Source organism: Phalaenopsis equestris, unplaced genomic scaffold (genome assembly GCF_001263595.1).
Source record: "Phalaenopsis equestris unplaced genomic scaffold, ASM126359v1 Scaffold000540, whole genome shotgun sequence".
NCBI classification, from domain to species: Eukaryota; Viridiplantae; Streptophyta; class Magnoliopsida; order Asparagales; family Orchidaceae; genus Phalaenopsis; species Phalaenopsis equestris.
The window spans coordinates 1,926,600-1,947,353 of NW_018164980.1; the positions used below are offsets into that span (position 1 = coordinate 1,926,600).

A 20,754-nucleotide genomic window follows, 5' to 3' on the forward strand; every position below is an offset into this window, starting at 1 on the left:
TATATATATATATATATATATATATATATATATATATATGTAGCTATACTTTTTCAGAAATATTGAAATAATGGGGAGGAGAACATGCAGCGCACTGCTCCGGAAGCACTATTAGCGGTGATGGAGCAAGGCATTTTGCGTGCTTCGGGTAAAAGCAGAGGCGCGTAGAGGAAGCGAATGGCTTGGCGGGTCTCATTCTTTTTATAATGAAAGATTTACATGCATATTGCCCCCATTCTTATCTATTTATATTTCTAATATTTAAATTTCAATTTTTCCATACATGCACATGTTGAATCCTTTTAAGATATTTGATCTCGTATTATTTGTGGGTTCATCATACAACTCGGAAGAGACATCCTATGTAACGAATGTGAAGAAAGATGATGAATGCGTTTTCTAGGTTTGAATTATGTATTTCGTTTTCGTGTTCTCCTTTTGTGGAAAGGAGAACGTGATCTAATGAGTGGATGGGGCAAGAGATGTCTTGTAGAATCATAGCATGCATGGGACGACAGGTTCAATTTAAATTTTGATTAATAGTTACCGTGCTTATTTCATTTAAAATCGATGAACTCATCATCCTAAATGACGCAAATAAAGTCTACCATTAGAATGTTGACTTAGCAACATGGCATTGCGTGGGACGACGACTTTGTCAATTTTATTTTTTCTTTAATTTATAATCATTTAATAATCATTTTTAAAAAACTCTATTATTAAAATTTGTCCAATAATAAAGTTACTCATTGGAATAAAACCTCAACCACCAACCAACATTAACCTTTCTTAGCAAACATCAATGACCTTTGTCATCAATCAACATCAATGCAGACGATCGATCAAAGCTAACACATGCTTTCGAATAATGTTGATGTCTACTTTTATCATTCTCAAACATTAGTTGTTGACCAATGCTAATAATGTATATCGTCGACCAAATTCAGTGCTGGCCATCACCATCATCGGAAGTCGATCGACCTCTAATTTCTAACTCCTAATTTCCTGATCATTAGTTTCCCCTCATATAATGCCTAACAGCCAACATTCCCATTATAACATTATTCAACGCTTACTAATGTTTGGCATCCATCTAGCACCGACATCTTATGCCTTACTTCTTGGTCGCCCATCTCCCCTCCTATAAAGAGAAGAATCGAGCATACCTCCAATCATTATCTAAGGTTCCTAATGAACCATAATTTGCACATATTAATGTCCAACGTATTTTAGGCATTGGCATTCAATGCTCGTCTTTTTAGTCATCATACTCCCATCCAATAAAGACAACAGCCAAGCAGATGAGCTATCATCAGACGTCAAACAATCCAAATCAATCATCCCCGAACACTTGCTAAGGACCAACATAAGCCGAGGCTAGAAATTTGAAGCCATCAGCTACCAACATCCAACACCTGCCTTCGGAATCACATATTTCTCATCTTCAAAGGAGGAGCTAATACAAACCACCCATCATTGTCTCATGACATCTTAAACATCTCAAAACTCCTATTTTCTCCACCAAAAACATCAAAAATAATTTATGCCTATTATATTGTGCTAATTCGGTTCACGAGTATAAGAAAATGCACATTTACAAAACACAAGTCACAAGTAGCATTATGTCCGAATGGACTACATGATTTTCTCTAGTTCCAAAATTTCAAGGTAAGAAAATCTCATATAAGCTACTTCTAATTTATCCATGTCCAAGATTTTTATGCAGAAAAAAAATGAACTCTTACTACTTTAATATTCCAACACAACTTTCTTAAGAGTTCATAATGTTCCTCTTGAATTGTGCTGTTCTACATAATTCTCCCACCATGAAAACTATCCTATATAGCTGATACCTAAACTATACAACCTAGGAATTACATTTTAGAAAAGCATAAAATTTTGTAGTTTCATTAATTGATTAAACATTAAATTTCATCTATCTCCAAATAGGAAAAAAAACTCATCATTGTGTTGAAAACATAATGACAAAAGCTAAAGAAAACCTTCTGCAGCAGAAACTCCACTCAAACTAGATTTTGATGTAAAAGCAGATTACTATAAGAATAAAATAGGAAGATTTACATACATATCACTGAATTCCTGTGTATTTACATATCTAACTTCAATTTTACATATATGCCAACTCATCCATGCATGAAAAGGTGTATTCCTCTTTTAAAAGTTAAAAATGATCGTATGTTTGATGTGATATGAAAGAATTGGGCAATAGAAGTGTAAAAAGTAGAGTTTGGAGTTAGATATGTAAATATAAAAGAATTGGGTGGGTATGTATGTAAATGCTCCAAAAAAAATATCATTACAGAAATACAAATAAAAAAAAATATAGAAGCTATTTACAGTCATCAAGTTATATCTGATAATCAGAAGCAGCAAGGAAACTTTCATATTGACTGCCTTTGATTACCTCAACCACAGAATCCCAATTCTCAATCTGCTCTTTCAGTGGACTCCTGTGTATCTTCACATGGCGGCTTACTAATCTTCTCTGAGGTACATTCAGGAATTCCAGCACATCTCTCATCTTCTGTAGGTGACGACACCCATAATTAGAAGCTAAAAAACATGAGGGGGATTTACATAAATAAGACAAAATTCTTTTATAATTACATATCAAAAAACTAATTTTTTATATTTACTTGTACAGCACATTAATCTCTATATATTATCAAAATCTATTATGCATAAAATGGCGTTAAAAAGTTTTGTATTGCTTACAGTTCGATTCTGAACAAGATCCTCATAATATAGAACCATGTGGCGGCAGTTCTTGAAGTTTTGCAAAGCTTCAGCAGACCATTTGTTCATGTCTTGCATTGTACTCATTAAATGTTGAATATCTATCTTGGGCCTGAATCTTGCAAGAATATCTGCCTTTTTTGACCATTTAATGTTAGGAAAGAGCTTATTAAAACTCACTTTAGTGCAATTTATTCACAAATTTGCTTTCCAGAAAACTTCTCTATTGCTTTCAAATTATTCAATCATAAAAATCAGTTTTTTTTAGAACCAAATATATTAGAATGTGGCGGTCGTAAAGAACTTATAATACCCACAGCGGCTTTAGAAAAATCATTTTTTTTAAACAATAACTCTATAGCTATTTTTAGAAACAGTACCTGTCCCGAACAGATCCTAAATATGAAAATATTATGTATTAGAGAGTCCATACCTCGTCTTTGGAATGCACGTGAGCAAGATGAGTTCCGTTCAATTGTTTGGCCTTTTGATCATGAATGTTTGCGAGCAAAGAGACCAACCGTCGAAGATGATTTCTCCTAAGCAGAAGGATTGCGGAGACGCCCCTGAGATTGAAGTAGTCGACAATATCTTCATAATGATCCATCAGTCCCTACAATGGAAAGAAGAAACCTTTATAAAATCATTCGAAGGGTATGAGGATAAGAGTCTTTCATGTTGGGGTAGAAACATCAACTCCTATAGATGAAATTACAAAGAAAATGTAATTTGCATCTTCAACATTTTAGAAGTTAGGGGCATTTACGTACATACCACACAATTCTTATGTATTTACATATCAAACACCTTAACTTAACTTTTTTACATTAAGACCACCAAAATCTTTTCATATCACATTAAAAATACCACCAATGCATGCAAATAAAAATTGAAGTTTAATTGTTAGATATGCAAATACATAGGAATGAGTGGTATGTATGTAAAACTCATTGACACATGGAAATCTCCAAATTCTCTCTTTTATTAAAATATTGCACTGTACTGAGAAGCATGAACCCAAAATTACATAGAATGTGTTTATATTCCTACCTTTCTATCATCAAAATGACGAAGTTTTCCCAATATGAAAAGCGCTAATAAGGATTTTTTAAGCACAGTTGTAAGGGCAATAGCACCATAATATACTTAAATTGAGTTAACTCGGATCATCAAATAACAAAATTTTAATCTATTATAAATTAGTTTCTATCTGTTTAAGTAAAAATAATGAAAAATGAGGTTATTTATATCTTAATCTTTTAACAGTCTAGTCCTAACAAATTGATTCCTCTCCCAAAAACTAACAAAAACATCCTAGCATCAAGTTTTAAAGTTGCACAATTATCCCAAACATAGACAAATAACCCTCAACACAGAAGATGCTAGATATTCTACATCAAAAATCAAGAATGGAAAAAACATGAAGCCTAAATAAAGAATGACAAATACTTATCTCTCGAGAAAGCCAAAAAGCAAGAAAAAATTGTTATTCACCCATTCAAGAGTTGAGATAATACTCCATAAGGTTAAAATATACATAAATGGCTTTATCATTTACTGGTAGGATTCAATCCCTCGATGGATTACCAACTCAAGAACTTTGCCTGAGGTGACTTCAAAGATGCATTTGGTTGGATTGAATCAAATTATGTAATGTAGAAGGAAATGGAACTACTAATCAAGGCTGGAGATATATTATGGCATTTCAAAACCTTATATTTGCATATCGTGGCCATAAACCTCCATGGTGCGCCTTATGAGACCCTTAGAAATGTTGTGTACAAAGCTCTAATGGATGGCTTCAATATCTAAGTCCAAGGGGCATCATCCAATAAAAATATAATCCTTTATCAATTTGGAAGGGGTTGACTTCTCAGACTAAAAGGTTCATTTTGAATGATTGTAACATAAGGGTCCACAAAGCTAAGCATATGATTCTCGAAAGTGGCATTGACCGCCTAATTTATGCAAGGAGAGAATAACAATCATTCTGATAGACCTCATAAAATCTATGTAATAAACACACTTGTGTCAGTCATATTGGCCTTCTTGACCATGACAACATTTGCCAACTAGGCAAAATGATGTACTTCATGTATGAACTTCACCTTAAAAAGTTTATTGACGTCTCATTTTATTGCTTCTAAGCAATCTGAAACCTTTTTTTTTTTTTCTTTTCTTTTTGAATGATATGCCTGACTTGTTGGATCAATTTTAAGAGAGTGCATGATTATCTCAAGTATAATATCAGGCTTCTTCATTGGGCTCAAGTCTAAATTTTTACATATGAAGTCTCTATACTCCTACCTTTCCTCATCATGGATAAGGACCCAATTTTATGCTCCTTTAACAATGCAATAGAAACCAAAACCTTAATGTGAGTCGCCCTTTGCAATTCTCCTACTCTCTAAGGTCAAAATTATTAATGTTAAGAGCACAAAGAACATGGGTAAGCTTTTCTTTAATAATTGTGCCACATGTTTGTTTCCCGCACCACAGTGGTCCCAATAAGGATCATAGAATTCACCTTCACATAAATGACAAAAGCAACAGTGTCAAAGATTTAACTAGAGGGGCCTCCCAAAGATATAGTTGTAGTTTGACTCAAATTTGGCTTTCACAAATTGGTTCGAGTCACTCGTCAAGGAAATATTTTTAGTGCAATAAAGTGGTAGTCCCTTCAACTCTCATCAAATGATTGTCTAACTCATACAGCAATCCCTATAAGCTGCTAGAGTCTTTGACACTAGACCAAATTAAATAGAGTAGAATATCGATGGAAATACAATTGACAATCAGAAATCACTGGGAATTGAAGCATGTGTTGCTAACAGCGACACCAATAACAAGCACTTAATTTAGACTATTTTGAGGCCAGAGTTGTCTATATTATGGAGCAAGAGGCAAGAGACTTACTCGGCACTCCGGTACAATGATCAAAACTTACCTGATGGTAATGGTCAAAACAAGTAAGGTACTCTTGTCAAATCAATTTCTCAATGTCTTCCTTTAGTTATTTGCATGACTCAATGATATGCTCAACCCTCCGATGAAAGTGGTTGTATTGACACAAACATCCAAAGTTTGGCTTTAGTGGTTATAGCTAATTAAAAATCTCCTCATCCTAAATGTAGAGTAGAATTTTGATGGGAAACGTGCAAAGAAGACTATACTCTTATTTGGGCTCATGATGTTGTTAAGGTGAGAATGGAGGGAAACTTTAATTTGTTGGTTGCTCATGTTTCTTCATCAGATAATTATGCAGCCCCTTCCTAAGCATTCTTGTGTTTATATGAAGATTGTTTGACCTACTTCCTTGACTGTAATTTTGGTCTCAAGACTATGAATGAGGTCTACATAATGACAGACTATATCACGCATTTGTAAGAATTAAAAAAAAAAAAAAAAAAAAAGCCCTCACAGAAAAATCTCTTAAAGCAACTTAAGGTCCTCCCCCGAATTTTGTAGGCCACCAAGATCAGGCGTCTAGAGTTAAAGGATTGATTCCTAATATGATGAAAATTTCAGCAAAAGAGGCTTTGTTATAAAGATTATTAGTAAAGATGCATCTCTAGTTAACAGAGCAGAACCAAGCAAGAAAAACTGATCCTTTGTTATAAAGATGGATACAAGTACTTCATGAAAAGCATAGTTTCAATAGTTTCAAAAAAATATCGTGAAGCATAATTATATTTATTGGTGGCAATATCTGAATCACCAGGAATCTCAAGCAATGCTAATCATTAAAATAGAATAAATCAGATTTTATCCAAGCGTTAAGGAAAACAAACAACAAGAGTAAGTTATTTCTAAACATATTTGAATTAAGATTGAGGATCATCAAACAACAATGCATGCTAGAAAAATATTGTCCTAATTAGTATCAGGAATTACCCTTTCATTTTACAAAAACTTAGCGAACGAAAACCAGCACCTATTGCATAGGATGATATTGCACAAATGGGCTAAGAATGTCTAGTGCTCATAAAGTATTGCTCTTACACGATACCCCTCATTCAGCACACAAGCTTTGAACCCAAACCAATTGGATGGGCTAACAAGGGCCAACCCCGGGTTGTAAGAAATTCTTTTTTTTTAAGTAAAATTTACACAAACGGGCTAGGGTTCACATTGACATAAAGTACAAAAGTTGCAGGTTTGGAATCTCACAAACATTAAAACTAAGAATGGAATCTTCACATTTAACTTTGTAAGAAGCATTTCATGAAGCATTAAATTATTTATAATTTATATAGTTTTTTTTCATTGGTTTTAATGTGCTTTTTGTTTTATTTCCTAACCTAAGCTAGTTCATGTGATTTCACATGATTTCAATTTTGAATCAATTTAAACTAATAACCAATTCATCAAAGTCATTTTTTATTTTCAAGCCAGACTGATTGTTGTAGCACCCTGAACGGATGGCTTTGATCCTATAATTGGATTTATGAAAGTATTCACTTGAGGTTTTTGAAATTATTCATTCTATTTAAAAATAAAAAAATAAACATAGGCTGCATTGGTTTGGTGACTTCCGGTTCCTCCTGCAAATTGTTTTCTTGTGATGCAAAGCAATTAGAAGTTGTCAAGCATATAATTTGTGCATGGGGGACTTTCAGCTTGTAGGCAAACAATAATAAAAATGTGAATTTTTTAATCTCTTGAGAATTAATTCAAATTCATAAACTAAAACTTTCCCAATCTTATTTATTAGATGGGAATATGAGGAATCAAAATAGTGATCTAAGTCATGCAATTAGAAATTTTTAGTTTGAATATCATATCTTTCTAATGTTAAATCATTTGAGTGCGAGTTGATTGTAAGTTTTCATTGAGGGCAATACAAATTCAATTATCATTTTCTTAGAAGGTATCTCCTTATACTAATGTATGGACTGATTCTTTTTTATTGGATAAATTTAGATCTATTTCATATATATAAATTATTATTGGCTTATTTACTGATTTTGATCCAAAAGTGACATCAAAATTCTTTTTTTCAAAATTAATTTGATGTCCAAACTGATTTTATTTGTTTCCAATTTTTTGCTAAAATTCTCTAATATTATTGGATCGCTTCATTATCAATTGTTCTTAAATTCTAGTATCATGTATTTTCATTAAAAGAAATTTGTTGGATTAACTAAAAACTTGCAACATATGAATATACAATTTTCCTTTACATAAATGCATATTTCACATCAAATTGATTGCATTAGAAAATCCTAACCATAAATCACCTTGCATTAACCACTGAAAAAATTGAAGTTAATGTTTCCATTTGAAGCTCCATCTTCCATAAAAAGTTCAAAATCAAGGCAATGCTCCTAAAAATTGACAAAAATGGGAATCAAATAGATCATAAATTGTGTGCTTTCATTGTTTTCTCTCTCTCAAGCATCCCTTTAATCATCAAAGTAACCGAAGTAAGCCAAGAAAAAGAGGCAATTTTATTTAAAAGCATAATGTAAGAAACAAACCTAACTAGTATCATGTACAAATTGCGTCAAAAGCAAAATTGTAAAAATAAAATTACACAAAATACCTGATTTAGCATCCACTTAAAACCAACAGCAGCTGTGCAATGCCTTTTAGAAGCACTGCTATTCCAATCAAGATTGTATACTTTGTCCAATATCTTCGTAATCATAGTCATATTTTTTCTCATCTCGTTTTTAAAAAAAATCTCTCCATGAGAACTAACATGTTCATGGCTATTGAGCAAAGTCTCAAACCATCCGCTTCCTGACCTCTGCATTGACACAATTGCGAAGAGGCGAACCGGTGTGCACGAGCATTCTTCCCTGAAATCAACAAATAGATCAGCACCCAAAATTCTACGAAAATCTATATCAAAACCAGTGGAAAAAAGTATAATTCAATACCTGCTATAAATTGTGGGTCTGGGGTAGTTGACATAACGAAGCTGTGATTCGGAAAATGTGGGATAATGACAAGTTTTTTCTGTTAGTTTAATTTTTTCTGTATGAGGCACACTGTGTTCTCGGGTTTGCTTCAAACACACAAAGCATATGTAAATGCTACAGAGTATTACAGCAGCTAAGACCACCATCCTTAACACTGCTGGTGATTTCTTGGGAGCTTTTATAATGAGGCTATTGGTATCCTGCAACAGAGATAGATGAGGAAAGGAAAACTAAGAAAGTCGATACCTTGTTTCCAACAGAGAAAACAGAAATACTAAAAAAGACAAAAAAGCACGCCCCCAAACTTAATTCAATAAAAAATATTATCAAAGAACAGTACAGTAGAAGTTAGAGTTCGATGTAATGTGAGCCACATTGAGACACAACAGATGCGGAAGAAGCACAAAGAAGAAGTAAAGGGTTAGGGATTCTTCGGACAGAAAATGCGTTGTCCCAACTCCCGAATGATCTCAAAAATGGGATTTTGAAAAAAAAAATTACAGAACTTTTAACACAGAACAGATGCAAAATTGGATCTTTTTTTATGCTAGAAATGAAAAAAGCGGAGCATTTCTACATTTAAAATAAAAAGTCTGAAGTTCAGCCATAAAAATAGGCAAAAAATGGAAAACAAGAACGATAACCATGTCCACTTCACGAAAGCAAACAAAAGAAAGATCCCAACTTTGTCAATAACTAAAAGTCTGGAACAGTACAAGTATATAAACTCAAAAGAAAGAGGTAGATGGTGGTAAGAAAAATGCCAATATAGTTTACTGGACCTTATTGAAGAAACAGTAGTATTCCGCCATTTTTGGCTTTTTTTTCTTCCTTCCTTTCGCTACCTTTTTAACTTTCTGGAGAAGAGAAGAGATCAAAAGAGAGAGCTTTGTAATAAAAGAGACCTTAAGAATCAAAACCCTACCTTTTAAACTCTCGCCATCTTCGGCCATTCATGTGATAAATATATAGAAAAGTATGACTAAAATAATTTTCATTACAGCTGTAATATTTGATTTTTATAAATAAAATAATTTAATATCACAATTATATTAAAAAAGATTTCATTTTAAAAAAATTATAATTAATAATATTTTATATAATAGTAGATGTATTTTGAAATATTATATAAGATGTAATTAAGACTCATGTCACATGGAGTTTAAGTGGGTTTAGGTTAATTTGAATTAAAAAAATCAATTTAATTTCTACCTTCAATTAATTATAATCATCTTTAAGTTAAACTTACTTCACTTAGAACTGATTTAAGTTAACTTAAAATTAATTTTAAAATTTTAGAATTATTAATACATTTTTAGAATATTTTATATAAAATTATTAAATGTAATTTTAGGCCAGAAAATTTAAAAATTATAAGAAACATGAAAATATTGTATGTATGATGCAGAGCTTCTTTAAAAATTGGACTCTAATTTTATGAGCAAATACTTTTTAAAAGTATAAAAAATAATTGCCAAATTAAAATAATATAAATAAATGTGTTTTTTTTAATTAAAATTCATTTTATTTTTTAATAAATGAAATAATTAATATTAATAAGTCAACGCAGTCTTTTTCTACGTTTGCAATGTCAACATTTTTCTTTGACCGTGAATGCCTTCTTCAAAGTGGTCGCATAAATTTAGCCTATCAGAATTATAATGATAATATTTTGAATATAACAGAAAAGGAGCATTTACTTAAATATCACCTAATTCCTACGTATTTACATATTAAACATCTAAATTTCATTTTTTTTATATTTATAAGCTCCAAGATCTATTGAATTATGTTTTTAACTTGATCTTTAAAATTTAATGATCAATGACTGTTGTAAGACACTAAGCAAGAAGAGTTATATATTGTGATTGATATTCATTTATGAGACATGGCCTTTATATCAAAATTTCAAGATAATGGAAAATGTCGATATCGAGTGGAATATATTTGATGCACTAAACTTATCATCATCAAGGTCAGAGATCGCCTGCACAAATCTTGAGGAGATTCGACACATAAAAAAAAAGAATTAAAGCTGAGAAGGGCCCACTAGAGGAAGACCAAAAGGCCCACGAGCGAGAGACTAAAGGACACTTGACTAGATGCAACCCACCTGAAATGGGGATAAAAGTTGATCAGGTGCATGCCACCAAAACCAAGGACTAAGGTCAATCAAACCGAACAAAGACATCGACCTGCCTCTCATAACAACTCAACTCAAAGAAAGAAGACATCATCACCAGGCTTCTCATGGACGCACTTGAGATCCCTCGTCGAGAGCCAAGAACTGATCATAATGTAATCTCCAAAGCATCTCAAAGGACTCCCTCATCAGGGAATAAGTTATCTATCGAATTATGGTGATTTATCCTCTCCTCATAGTCTAGTCTCATTTTGTCAATAGAAGCTCCATACTCAGAGATCAATAGGTCGACAACCAAACTAGAGCAGCCGACGACCAAGCCAAGCGAATCAGCCGAGTCTTGCAGACCAGAAGGCCTTCAAAAACCGATCAACAACCTCGATTCGGCACAATCAGATGAATAGATCTTGCCAAATAAAGACCCATTCGTTTTAGTTGATCTGGTCACAGGGAAGTCGAACCATAGGCCTAAATATGAAAAAAAAAATTAAAATATCATGTAACACCCTGATTAAAGTACGGGCAAACATGTAATTTCATGTGTTATACCCTCTCATTTTTAAGTAGAGGGATCATTTCATAAGAAATGACTAATCAACAATTCAAATTACTATTCATTACTCTGTATTTCCCTCTTAATCTCTTTTTTTCTCTCTCTCTCCTATCTTATGCTCTATTTCTATGAGTGATTCACGGATAAATCAAGATTCAACATCCTAAAATGTGGTGAGTGTGGATTATGCCACGAATAAGAAGTGCAGTACCGAACGGAGAAGAAAACCCCAACAGAGATAACGATAGTATAGATTGCAATTGGGAGTTTGTGCAGCAACAAATCAAAGAGTTGAAAGATGAGATGATGGATGCCCATAGAGAGGCATTAGCTCGAGGAATGGAGCAAAACCTTTGAGAGGAAAGGCAGTACCCAAAGGCCGAAGGGTACCCTTGCTTGGAAAAAAGGTAACAAGTTTCCCAATATCTTGATTGTGACGAATCAGGATCGATAGATAGACAATGATTCGGGCACTAAAGTGCCTCGCCAAAATATGCCTTCTCTCGACAGATTTCTTAAGCTGAGCCACCGAAAAGATTCAAATCTATATTTATATTTCATAGATGCAAATCGGATTTTCTTTTCTTTCTTTTTAACTCAAAATCACCGCTGATGTCAAACATAAAAGCGAACCCAACGACAGCGAATGACACTCATATTTCAATTACTCAATCAACCCAAATACAGCTTTGGTGGCAAGCAAAATTTCACTTAAAAAACGTTTACATACATACAGCTCAATTCTTACGTATGTACATATCCAACACTCATATATAAATTTACATGCACAGTCAAATCTTTAATATCACCTACTTTTAAAAAAAGAAATACACAGTTTCATGCATAGTGGTTATGGCACCAAAGTGCTACAAAATGTAAATATAAAAAATTAGGGTTAGGCATGTAAATACATAAGAACTATGTGGTATGCATGTAAATTTCCCTTTCAGTTAACATTTATTTGCCATCTTGAAAGAAGAAAACTAGATTGAAATAACCAATAAATTAAATGTAGTTGCCATGATAGTTCTTTGATCCAATGTATGGGAAACAAAAACTTCCTTTTTTTTTCTTATTTGAAAGCCATTCCAATGCTGCACATGATGGCTACAAGCACTGAGGAGAGGACTTATCCAATATATAAATGAGTATATAATAAAAGTTTATATGATTTAAGGAGTTAAGTATGTAATAGTTTATATTTTTTGTTTTTTTACATACATAACTCATTTCCTATGCATTACAAATCTAAAACTATGCCTAAACTATACTTTTTTTTACATTTATACCGCCCATATCTTTACTATCGCATAAAAAATACCACATTTTTAACTTCTACGATGTGAAATACGTCTTTTTATGCATTGGTAAATTAGCATGAATGTAAATATTAAATTTTAGGTGTTAGATATGCCAAGACAAAGGAATTGAATGATATGCATGTAAACCTTTTTTTTAATTCAAATTATTATATGCTAGAAAACGTTTGATGATAGAGAATGAAATCAAAGTTATAAATTAGATGAAAATTACACATCAAGATTTTGCAAAAATAAAAAAGGTGGTGTATATTTGGAAAGATGCCCCATGTCCTAATTTCAAGTTGTTAAGTAGTTTGTCTTTTAGATATTTTTATTTTTTCAAGTAAGACTTGGCTTAATTAGTGGGGTTTAGGTATCCAAAATAGCAAGTTCATATGGTTAGTGAAAATTTGCTTATGATGCCCAAAAAATGATCTTTGAGCATATTTTTAGAGCATTTATTAGAAAATATATGGCGATATGTTCAATATTTAAAATGATATGCTTATAGTAAATGTTAAGGGGCAAAGAGATGATAAGTGATTAGTCGGAACCAGTGAATCATTGAGGGTTAACCATGGAACATGCAACCTCAAAATAAGGGCACGTAGATTAACAAAACTCTAAAATAGGGATAAACTTTTTCAATATAGAGATAGTCATATGAATGAGAGATGTGATTAACATTCACTAGGGAAACACAAACGATGTTGATAGGCTTTAGAGCAAAGGGTGTATGAAATCATAGTTAAAAACACTCATATTTGAATATAAAAACACCTTATTCTTAAGGGAAAACAAGTTTTATGGAGTAAATATTCATCACAAAAAGCCACATGTAGGAGTGGATAGATTTTAATTTTCATCATGATCATATATATATGATCATGAGAATTGCCCACAAAACTAAAGATATCAATGATAATGAGACTAATATACAAAAACATCGAACAAATCTAAATTATTGTGAAATTTCAAATCAACGAGCTCTAAAAGTGTTGAATAATATACAATCAAAAATATTCAAATTGAATAGAATTATAGAGACCGTGTAGACCCTATGAGCCAGATAAGTCTTGTGTGACTCATCAACAAATTGATCATAATAAGTATATATGTGATATCATTTAATAATTTCCTAAGTATTATGTATTTTAAACAAGTATTACATAAACAATAGATATGTTGATATATTCCACCACACATTTAGAGAGCATTGTTGCCTCGAGAAAGTTCAAAAATGATATTAATCAATATAATTAAAAAAGAAAAAAATGAAGAGCCTAAAAAAATAGCTTCCATGATCTAGTTTATGCTTACCATAAAAATATATCAAGAACTATCAAAAATACAACAAAATTATTTTAATTGAAAAATCATTTTGATTATATTGGTAAATTAACTATAGTATTTTTAAAATATGAAAAGGTATTATAAGTAATAAAAATATGTAGTAAAATTAATTTAGCCTAATGATATTGAGCTGATAAGCACACTTACCCACAACATAATTGTTAACATACTATGTCAAATAAAGGCTAGTTCAACATAATCATTAGAGAAATTAATCTTTTTTTTTCAAAGATTTACATGCATAACACTCAATTATGTATTTCCATATCCAACGCCGGCCCTTCAATTTGTGCATAAACGCCACCTTATCTATACATGAAAACGTGCATTAACTTTTTAAAAGTTAAAATGGTGGTACTTTTTATGTGACATGAAAGATTTGGGTGGTATAAATACAAAAAATGAATTTTAGATCTAAATACTAATCCACTCTCTCTCTCTCTCTCTCTCTCTCTCTCCCTCCTTCTCCTCCCACCTCCGCCTTCTCTCTCTCTCTCTATGTATATATATAGATTAAGTCAAAGGTCATATCTTTAAGAAGCAAAAAAAAATTAGTGTTTAAACTTCCCACATTTAAATTTGAATTTATGAGAGTCATAGTTTCCCAAAAATATATTATTCTTAAAAGTAATTACATTTTAAGTGATACCTAAAAGGACTCCTGATTATGTATTCCCCTTGTGTTTTTTTAAAGGTTGTTGAGAAATTAGGGCAAAGAAAAACAGCAATCGACACAAATTCAGAAGAACACGCAGAGATTTAAGGAGGTTCGATAAAGATGTCTATATCATCAGAGCAAAGCGGTGATTTCCTTTTCAATATTCAGAAAAGAGTACATGATAAAAAATATAGGATCTCATGGTCTCAGAGACTCACCTATTTGTTAGGTATGACTCATATACCATAAATGGGATAGATGCTTAAGCGAAGCGGAGCTGAGCTCACGAGCGGACTGGAGCGGAAGGATCTATCCAATCGAGGGAGTTTCATTATGTGGGTCGGGGGTGGGGGGCAACACCCCGCGGTTTGGTACATGTGTAATTCAAGTAATTACATATTGTATTATAGGGTTATATCTATGTCATGTTTGTAACCCTAGGAGAGTCACTGGGTCTGAGATTTTGAATCTTGTATTCTGTACTCTTTTCTGAATATTGAAAAGAAAATCGTCGCTCTGCTCCCGATGATGTAAACATCTTTGTCGAACCTCGTAAATTTCTATGAGTTCTTCTGGATTTGTGTCGATTATTATATTTCTTCGTCCTAAATTTCTCAACAAGTGGTATCAGAGCGAGGTTCTATGACAGGGAAGAAAAATTTTGGCGGCGTAGGAAAAAAGAAGATTTTGGCAGAGGAATTCGGCGGCCTGGGCTTCAGAGGAATCACTCTTCGGCGATTTGCAGCTTCTGCAGTGTCGAGGGGTCTACGAGCAGAAGATTCACGCGACGGTTTGCCTGTGCAGTTTGGCGAAGCAGAGGAGAGGCGTTTGCGAAGGAGATTCACGACATTTTCCATAGGAGGATCGTGACAGACCCGGTGAGCAGGAGAGTCGCGAGGATGAAGGATTCGCGCGACGCAGTGAAAAACGACCATTCAAGCGACAAGTTCGCGACCAGAGCAGGCGAACAACGGAGGAGCAGAATTGGAAGGGGGGACGCAAAAAGAAAAGTTCGCGGGAAAGGAAATTCAATGGCGAGATATTTCGGAAATATTCCAAGACGGGGAAAAGGGGATATCTGTTGCTACACTCGAAAAAAGAAAGTTGGAGGCTGCCCGATTGGAAGGAAATCGATATTCGCCCTTTTGTGATATTCCAGGTTCTAGGACGCGGAATTGCAGGCGCAGGTTCCAGAATTGCAGAAGCTTTTCTGGAAGGCGAAGCTTTTCTGGAAGGAAAGCGGAGGTGAAGCTTTTCTGGAAGGAACTTTTCTGGAAAGCGGATGCGAAGCTTTTCTGGAAGAAAAGGGGAGCTATTCTCGGAAGTTAAGACAAAGGATTTCTGGGAAAGTTTAATTAAGAAAAATTTAATTAAGGGAAAAATCATTTTTCTTAGAAACTTAATTAAGAAAAATTCCTTTTTCTTGGAAACTTAATTAAGAGAAATTATTTTTTTCTTAATAACTTAATTAAAGGAAATTCCTTTTTATGGGAAACTTAATTAAGAAATCTTAATTAAGAGATTATTTAAAAGGACCGAACCCACATTGGTGCATAAGAAACTCCATGATATATTTCTCTTAAGGGTCTGAAAATTCGCCAAGGTGGAGATTTGTTGGGTATATGCATTTCTTCTAAAAGAGTTGGGTATTCGCCAAAGTGGAGATTTGTTAGGTATGACACATAATACCAGAATTTAGAGTCTCTTTGAATGAAGAGAAGTCTCTTGGAATTGAAGAAGAGTGTCTCTTGAAATTTAGTGGGTTGGGTGGAGTGAGGGCGCAGCGGAAGCGTGGTGGCCCAACCCACATTGGTGCATAAGGAACTCCATGATGTATTTTCTCCTATGGGGCTGGATATTTGTCAAGGTGGAGATTTTTTAGGCACCTGTATTTCTCTTAAGGGGGGTGGATATTCGCTAAGGTGGAGATTTGTTGCGTATATGTATTTCTCCTGAGAGGGTGGATATTTGCCAATGTGGAGATTTGTTAGGTATGACTCATATATCATAAATGGGACAAATGTTGGAGCGGAGCTGAGCCCACGAGTGGAGTGGAGCGAAAGGATTTGTCCAATCGGGGGAGTTTCATTATGTGGGTTGGGGGAGCAGGGGCAACACCCCGCGGTTTGATACATGGGGTAATTTAAGTAATTACATATTATATTTTAGAGCTATATATATGTCTTGTTTGTAACCCTATGGGAGTCTCTGGGTCTCTAAGATTCGAAATATTGTATTATGCATTCTTTTCTGAATATTGAAAAGAAAGTCGTTGCTCTGATCCCGAGGATGTAGGCATCTTTGTCGAACCTCGTAAATCTCTGTGCGTTCTTCTGGATTTGTGTCGATTCTTATATTTTTTCACCCTAAATTTCTCAACAAAGGAATTGATCTCTTCAAATAAGGTAACAATGACTCAAAATGAAGGGATGAGTTAGCAGTGAATCAAAGTTTGGTGGGCAATCTTAAATAGGTTAGGGGTTAGAAAGCCATGCCATGCTAAGTCTCAAGAGTGAAGTTTCATGAGGCGGTAAAGAATATGAGAGAGCACTTAAAAAAGGAATAAAAATATTATGTGTTGAATCCGGATCCATCAGGACTTCGTGTACAATGAGGTTATGAATGTTGTATAACAATCTGTACAATGTGTAGTTGTACATGAAGTCCGAATACATCCAGATTCTGCACGTAATATTTTCTCCTTAAAAATGGGAGAATAATAAATAAGACAGTGGTCATACTAATCCAAGGCCTACACATGAGAGGTCTTTTTTTTTTTTTTTTTTTGACAAGAAGAACAAAAAACTAATTTTAAAAAATATAATCTTTGCATAAAGACAATCAAGGAAATGAAAGTCAAGGATGTAATTTAAAAAAATAATGGGACTTGCATTCTGGATCATGGAAAGCATTTGGCTCAACAAAATAACTACATCACAAGAAGCATACAAAGAAATAAAAGTTCACAACTCATAAGATTGCATAAAATAGCAAAATAGTGATAGAAGACCCAAAAGGATAACAATCCAAGGAATGGAAACTATCCTGAATGATAAAGTGCCAAAATAGTCCCCTGACTATTTACATTGGGTTATTTTAGTCCCACGGTTTATAAAAATACTAAATTAGCCCCCGAATTGTTTTAATATGGGCCAAAATAGTCCTCATTGTAGACTATTTGAGCAAATATTAAAAGAGTCTGGGGACTATATTGATACTTCTACAAACTTTGGGACTAAATTAGCCCCTGTAAAGTTATTATTAGGAGGCCATTTAGGCACTTTCTGTAGCCAAAATAATAGTTTATCCTATATAAGAGAACTCTAATCCTAAGTTGAAAGTCAAACCTGAGGAGAGTGATAACCATCTTAAGAGGAAGGGCTAACATAGAGGATAGAAATTTATCCTAGAAAATAGACAGGCTGCCAAAGGATAAGATGACTAATGACTAACCTAAGAAAAACAAGACTAAACCAGGAAATAGATAACAGATTGTAGTCATGATTCATGGGTTGTCCATCATCATATGTCATTGTAACTTCTAATCTACTTAGTTAAAAAAAGATTATGAAGCTTAATTAAGTTTAAGAATCATTATCAACAACTAAAAGTTATGCAGTCCTTTTTTATGTTAATGTGATAGATTTAGTGTTGCTTTCATGAAAGCTCTGCTTATATGTTAATATGTGGAGATTTATTTTCTCACCAAATCTCTCTAAATTTGACTCTATGAACTGATTTGTCACAAAGTTTAACCATCCAGATCTGTGTGATTATTCTGAATTCAAGAATTCGATCTCAAAAATAAGTTTACTAATTTTTACACGCCTAGCCTGATCATCGTTTATTAAAAATGGATCCTGAAAATTGGGCCGCAGGGAGAATTTCAGGGAGTACTGTAGCTTTTTCGGATGCATTTCTCTTGGGTCTTTGATACCCGTGACTAATTCAGCTGACGAGAGGGCTAGCCAGGCGGACGAGCCGGTCCAAGGAGGATCGGTCTAGATCATGCAGGCGGGATTCTCAGGAAGGGCTGAGGGCGATTCCAGCTACCGGGTGGGGCACACACCACTTCTAATAACATACGAAAGGACGGGAATCAAAGGGGGGGTTTGTGGGGGTAAGTTTGAAAGGGATCTTGCGGAGTAGTTATTAGAGCGAATGGGCTAGGGTTTGGTTGGAGGTATTTGTTTGGCTGCAGTTTCTCTTTAATCTTGGATTCCTAGCTGCGTCAAGAGTTTGTGGTGAGACAATCTACCTCTCGAACAATAAATCAACATAGTATCTTGTTTGCTTTCAATGGTGTTAGTAAAATCAGCCCTTACTTAATTTCCCCCATCTCTCTCTTGCATGTTCTTTGTTTTTAGTTTGCTGTTTTCGGTTTCGGTTCATAGCAGTCTTCTCGGGTTAATTCCAGTAGCCTAAGATGTGAGTTCCAACTCCCAACAATGTCAATTCTCCATACGTAAAAAAAAATAAACAAGTAATCAAATGAATTGAAGATTTTTATTAAATGTTTAAATATGCTCAAAACTGGTGTACAATTAGGCATAAATGTTACTTATAATCTCTGCAATTTAAATTTTGTAAATCAAACTTAGAACTTGAACAGAGATTATTTTTTGTGACCAATGTTGCAACAAACTATAATGTTAAGTGGATAAAATTGAACCGAGCTTAGTTCTATACTACTGGAGGAAACAAAAAGAGGCAAATGAAAACCAGTTACATTTTCATAATCATTAAAAGTTAAAAAACAAAATGAAATAAATATACAGCCAATGTGTAAGAGATTACCACAATGCCCAAAATTTTCTGCTGAAAAGACTTAACACCCTAAAAAATGTTATTATATAACATCCATGCATTGATTATAATTCAGATAAAATTTACATCTTAAGTTACAAAAAAAATAAAAATAAATAAAAATAAAAACTAAAAAACTTACAGGGCGAGGGCAATGTAATGATATGCAGCAGAGAGAGGCAGGTTTAGCTAGTCAATGTGGTCCTGCAGGTCATGAACTGATAACACCAGAGATCCAAGGAACAGCTACAGGTGCTGTTGGGTGGGAATCTCTATAAGTTTCAGGGTACTTGTCTTTAAAATTCAGCCGAGGCTTCTTAGCCTGCAACCATAAAAGAAGTTCTGAGAACAAAGCATCATTAAAGGAAGGTTTTAAGTAGAGGAAGCAGTTCCAGAGCATCAGAGCAAGAAATTTCAAAAATGGTGAAATTTATTATGTTGCAATGTAGAAAATAATACACCTAATATACAAAATCCAGGAGACAAAAAGCTATTAGTTATAGTAAGTCAGTAATGCCTTCAACAAAATTAAAACAATTAAATCCAATTCTATGAAAGATTTATGGCATGCTGTCGCAAATTAATAACAACAACAACAAACAAAAAACAACAAAGCTTTAATCCCACTATGTGGGGTCGGCTACAAGAATCCTTTTTCTCTATTGCGTCCTATTTAGTATCATATTTTCATTTAGTTCTAATAAATTAAGATCATTTTTTTATACAATAAGCCCAAGTCTTTCTAGGTCTACCTCTGCCTTTCTTAACATAAGTCGAATCTAAAACATCTACTCTCCTAATCGGATCATCAGATGATCAATGTTTCGCTGTTGCAAATTAACAACTAAAAAAATTAACACAAAACCATGCACATGGTTGAAATTTAATGCAAAAAAAAAAAGATTAAGATTTCAACAAACCCAACAAAACTCAAATCTAACTTACGAACAAAAACCGAAAACCTAGATAGGAGAGCATTAAAAGAAGAAAAGGGCAAAAGGTCCTTAAAAAAATAAGCCCCATGCTTTTACAAGTAGATAACATCTCCCAAGAGTTTAAGGGTCTGTTTGGGGCAGTTACAGCTTATTCAGCTTCTGCTGATAAGCAGCTTATCCTGATAATCTGCTGATGAGCAACTGATCCGGACAAGCTGTCTAGCTGTTTGGTTGGCGCTTATGGAAAACAGCTGATTCTGAAAAATTGATCATTCTGCCCCTGTTCTGAATAAGCAGTTTAGTTGTTTGGTTAGTGCGTTT

The 20,754-nt window shown here is 33.7% G+C and overlaps 1 protein-coding gene across 4 annotated transcripts in view; it reads right to left on the reverse strand.

The window, feature by feature from the left end:
* The window catches only part of LOC110028983, a 22,101-nt gene extending 2,282 nt beyond the window's left edge, over positions 1 to 19,819 (reverse strand). Inside the window, exons 1-6 of one of the 4 annotated variants that reach the window (XM_020731077.1) lie at positions 9,025 to 9,256; positions 8,643 to 8,884; positions 8,303 to 8,561; positions 3,191 to 3,370; positions 2,737 to 2,892; positions 2,359 to 2,545 (exon numbers count right to left, since the gene is read on the reverse strand). In XM_020731077.1, the coding sequence (XP_020586736.1) occupies positions 2,369 to 2,545; positions 2,737 to 2,892; positions 3,191 to 3,370; positions 8,303 to 8,561; positions 8,643 to 8,884; positions 9,025 to 9,060 (1,050 nt within the window). In that variant the 5' untranslated portion in view covers positions 9,061 to 9,256 and the 3' untranslated portion in view covers positions 2,359 to 2,368. Of the gene's footprint in view, positions 1 to 2,181; positions 2,546 to 2,736; positions 2,893 to 3,190; positions 3,371 to 8,302; positions 8,562 to 8,642; positions 8,885 to 9,024; positions 9,257 to 9,466; positions 9,609 to 19,640 lie in introns of those variants that run through there. The other 3 variants (XM_020731079.1, XM_020731078.1, XM_020731076.1) reach the window with 3 other exon arrangements.
* Between the last annotated feature and the right edge of the window lie 935 nt (positions 19,820 to 20,754).